General features: G+C 38.0%; 1 protein-coding gene across 1 annotated transcript in view; it reads left to right on the top strand.

Annotated features, from left to right (window-relative positions):
* Window positions 1–4,435, top strand: part of LOC107569208 (DNA polymerase zeta catalytic subunit-like) — a 111,230-nt gene that overhangs the window by 48,359 nt on the left and 58,436 nt on the right. Inside the window, exons 3-4 of the mRNA XM_016255229.1 lie at window positions 2,065–2,139; window positions 2,237–2,241. Coding sequence (XP_016110715.1) covers window positions 2,065–2,139; window positions 2,237–2,241 — 80 coding nt within the window. The remainder of the gene's footprint in view (window positions 1–2,064; window positions 2,140–2,236; window positions 2,242–4,435) is intronic.

Below are 4,435 nucleotides of genomic sequence, written 5' to 3'. Positions count from 1 at the left end.
AGACGGTGGGTGGAGTCCACGTATTTGTGGATTGTCAGCACGTCTTGACGGAGGAAATGTTTCACAATTCGGGAATGCATAGCAGCTATCTACAAATGCACAGGACGCAATTCACAAATGCCTGAAGTTATCTACAATTGCACAGGACGCAATTCACAAATAAATGCCAGGCAAAGTTGTGGTTGTGACATATTTGTGAATGTTTTTCATTTGCAAATCTCATTTTATTTATTTGTGAATTTAATTCATGCTTGTGAAACTTTAAGATTTATTTGTGGATCTCATTCTATTTATTTGTCTGTTTAATTTTTGTTAATCTCTTTACATTTATTTGTTGATCATAATCTATTTATTTGGGCAATTCACAAATGCCTGAAGTTATCTACAATTGCACAGGACGCAATTCACAAATAAATGCCAGGCAAAGTTGTGGTTGTGACATATTTGTGAATGTTTTTCATTTGCAAATCTCATTTTATTTATTTGTGAATTTAATTAATGTTTGTGAAACTTTAAGATTTATTTGTGGATCTCATTCTATTTATTTGTTGATCATAATCTATTTATTTGGAATTAAGCAACAATTCTATCGCCATTGTTTAATTGTGTTTTTAAGGTATTGCTTGATTCAAGTTGAACAGTCGAACACATTTATTTCTAGAGCACATTTTAACAACAACATGTTGACATGTTTAAATTCAATGCAGGCTGTATTCAGACCCTTTAATTTTTTCACATATTGTTGCAGCCTTATTCTATGCTGTTTTCCCCCACAGTCTATACTTTCCATAATGCAAAGTTAAATCTGGTTTTGCATTAAGTTTATTGAAAAGGAAAAAAAAAAACGTAAATCACAATGATAGTATTCAGACCCTTTGCTGTGACATTTGAAAATTTAGCTCTGGTGCTTCATTTCTTTGGATCATCTTTGTTTCTACACACTGAGCAAATTTAATTGATAGGACTTGATTTGGAAGGATAAACCTTTCTATGCAAGTTCTAACATCTGAAAATGCATATCAGATCAAAAATTAGGCTAAAGGTCAAAATAACTTCTTCAGAGCTCAGAAAAAGGATTGTCGAGGCACAGATCTGGGGAAGGCTACAAAAAAAACTGATATACTGAAGGTTCCAAATAACTCATTGGCCTCCATAATTCTTGAATGGAAGAAGTTAGAAGCGACTGCTTAGACCTGTCTTAAGTCAATCATCTCTTTTTTTTCCTCCTTTAAGACTGGTCTTTAAGTCAGTTACATAAAAGGTAGATTGATCGGATTTGAATCTTAAAATTAAGCAGCCATGGCTTGTTTGTATGGGCAAGTAGGGCAGTGTTGTGTTGTGCAGTTAATAAAGCTCCCCTCTCAATACACTCTATTTAGCACTCTTTGTGATTTTTAAATAGATAAAGCTTTTGTTTCACTTAGACACTATTATGGCAGTATTTGAAAAATAATGGTATATCACCTAGCACTACAGCAGCACCCAAAATATGTGATGAAGTGCATCATAGTATTTGCCTTTTTATTAAGACAGGACAGTTAAACAAAAGGGAAACTGGGTAGTGAGAAGGAGAATTGGAGATTGAAATGAGAGTGGGTTATCATTAGTTACCATTCCCCTTTTAGGGGTTTTCTTGCTGTTGCCTCTCCAGTTCACCTGTGGTTACATTCATTTGCACCAAAGCAGGTGAAACTGATTCAGTCACTAATGCTTTGTAATCGGACAGAATAATATCCCTGATTGTTTAATTGACTTGGTGTTATACTGTGATTTTAAGTGTTCTCTTATTCATTTAGTCATTTATTTATTTGCTTTATGATTGCTTGTATTAATAAGAATTCCAAATACAGAGCTCTGCACATGCATTCATACTATGTAATTGCAGAGTCCTACAACTGTTGTATAGAACATGAAATCACACTACCCACAGCTAGTTAAAAAATGTTGTTTGGTGCCAGAATTAATCAGCTCGTCTGTGCTACCCCTAGTGCAAAGACACAAATTTGATTTCTCTCTTCTGTTAAAACATTTGTACATAGATCTGACCATCTTATCTCTCCTTAGGCCTTTCTATGGATACCATATGAAGGAAAAAATCTTTATGAAGATTTACCTGTACAACCCACAGATGGTCAAAAGGTGAGTCCTAGCAATCTGGTAGTTGTTGTTTCTTTTTATGAATAAGTGTGTTTGTAACTGTACATACTGTATGAGTGTGTCTAGGGATGTCAAAAAGTACTGGTATTTCTTTGGGTGCTGATAGCCTTGTGGCTCGTGGGCAGCGCGCCGACATGTAGCGCCGCTGTGCTCCGGGTGTCCTGAGTTTGAGTTCCGGCTCGCACACCTTTCCTGATCCCTTCCCCCCCTCTCTCACTCTCACTCCCACTTCACTTCTTGTCAACTTACTATCCTATCCAAAATAAAGGCATAAAAACGCCAAAAATAAAATCTTTAAAAAAAAAAGTATTGGTACTTCTGGCTCAAGTTGATGCTATGACTTGTAAAGGTCTTGCAATGCGATTCCATTTTTTTATGATTTAAAGGATAACAATTTGGTTACAAAAACAAATTTCAGTTCATCAATTTGTCTTGTCTATCCATTTTTTTCCTGGAGTTTTCAATGCCAACATTTAATTTTAAAATGTAATCATACATTTTTTTTTTTTTTTTAAATTCCAGATTAATCATGAAAGTCATTTCAACTAACTAAATAAAGCTTCACATACAAGCAACATTACAATAAGTAAACCTGCCTTCAAATAAGTGCCGGTGCCAATAGCCTTGTGGTTAGTGCGCCGACCACTGCGCTTGTGGCGAACAGAGTTCGATTCCCATCTTGTGATCCTTTGCCCCTCTCTCCGACCAATGCTTTCCTGTCACCTCTTTACTGTCCTATCACATTAAAGGCATTCAAAATCCCATAAATATAACTTTAAAAAGTAAATTAGTGTTGTTATAGTGGTAATGATTATTGTTATTATTGACATTATAGACAGTGATATGTGTAAGAGACTGCATTCACACTGCACAGATCTGTTTTAACATCAGATGTTTGATCCCCTCTGTATATATAACTATTTACATTAATTGTGCATCATACAGAGAGCATTAAGGACAGCACATTGTTGCAACATCAAGAAAAATCATTTTTTTGGTAGTAGAATTGGTAGCAATCAGCATTTGCTGTGGCATTAGTGACAGAGCACAGTGCACTTATTTGAGATAAGCTTGGTTATATGGCACTGTTATTTCACATTTTAGATATCAGAAGTTTTCTTGTGCTGTACTAAAATAAGTAGAGCCCGACTGATATGGGTTTTTTGGGGCCGATACCGATATTAGGGAGTAAAAAAAAGGTCGATATCGATATATCGGCCGATATTCTTTGTGTATATTATAGTACAATACCAGTCAAAAGTATCAATTGACTGGTATTAGTCAGAATACATGCAATGCGCGCGTGTATTAGAAAACATAACGTTCTGCAGATTATTTACTAATTGTTTAATCGAGATTTCAATCATCGTACAGTAACCAGCAACAATCACCCCTTCCTCTTCTCATCGAAGACATGCGATGCAGTCCTAAACAGTCTCTCTCTGTCGGTGCTTGTAATGATTTTTGCGTCTTTCTCCGACAGTTTAAATGCTTTCACACTGCTGACGTGTGTGCTGCATAATAAAGAGTGCTTGCCTCTCACTCTGCGCTGGTCGCTATTTGATCGCGTCATATCATTGTTCGGTACAATTTATTCGGTCTTTTCGCTATTCGGTTCGGTTGCCGAACATTCGGTGCATCCCTAAATATAAATTCACGTTTCGCGCACTTTAATGCCCTTTGAATGTAACGCGTACGTTCCCTTGGAACTGGAATCATGGTGGAATTTCATGTGAAGTCCACTTCGCAGGGCACTTACGGTCGAATAAGACAACGCCTGAATGCTGCTGCCTGAACAAGAGACCTCCTTACTGTAGTGAATGTGTTGACTGGTGTCACTATCTCGCGAACGCGCCGGAGGGTCACCACCAAATTCGGGGGATCCCTTCAGCTCGAGGAGTCCTCTCAAACGCCACCCTCCGCGCGTCGGTAGCCCCCCGGGATCGCTTGATCGTTCGGCGCCGGACCGCGAATGTAACCACCTGTAACTCCCGGACCCCGGGGGCTGGTCTCATTCAAAAGCGGGCTTCTAGACGTACACCCGATTCGCGTTCGAGAGGGTTCCTCGAGCTGAAGGAATCCCCCGAATTCGGTGTGGATTCTCCGCGCCATTACGGAGATATGGCCGTTCAATGGTTTTCCATAGACTTAAGCTTTAAAGCGTTTCATCCAGGTCGCCAGTAGCAAACAATGGACAAACTAAGTAATTACACAATTTCAAGCATTTTATCTGCGTTATATGTTCTGTAAAAAAAAAATTCATATCGGCGGCATATTC

Source organism: Sinocyclocheilus grahami, unplaced genomic scaffold (genome assembly GCF_001515645.1).
Source record: "Sinocyclocheilus grahami isolate Dianchi unplaced genomic scaffold, SAMN03320097.WGS_v1.1 scaffold1323.1, whole genome shotgun sequence".
Taxonomy (NCBI): Eukaryota; Metazoa; Chordata; class Actinopteri; order Cypriniformes; family Cyprinidae; genus Sinocyclocheilus; species Sinocyclocheilus grahami.
Note: the sequence above shows the minus strand (reverse complement) of the source record. Positions and strands in the feature narration are given on the sequence as shown.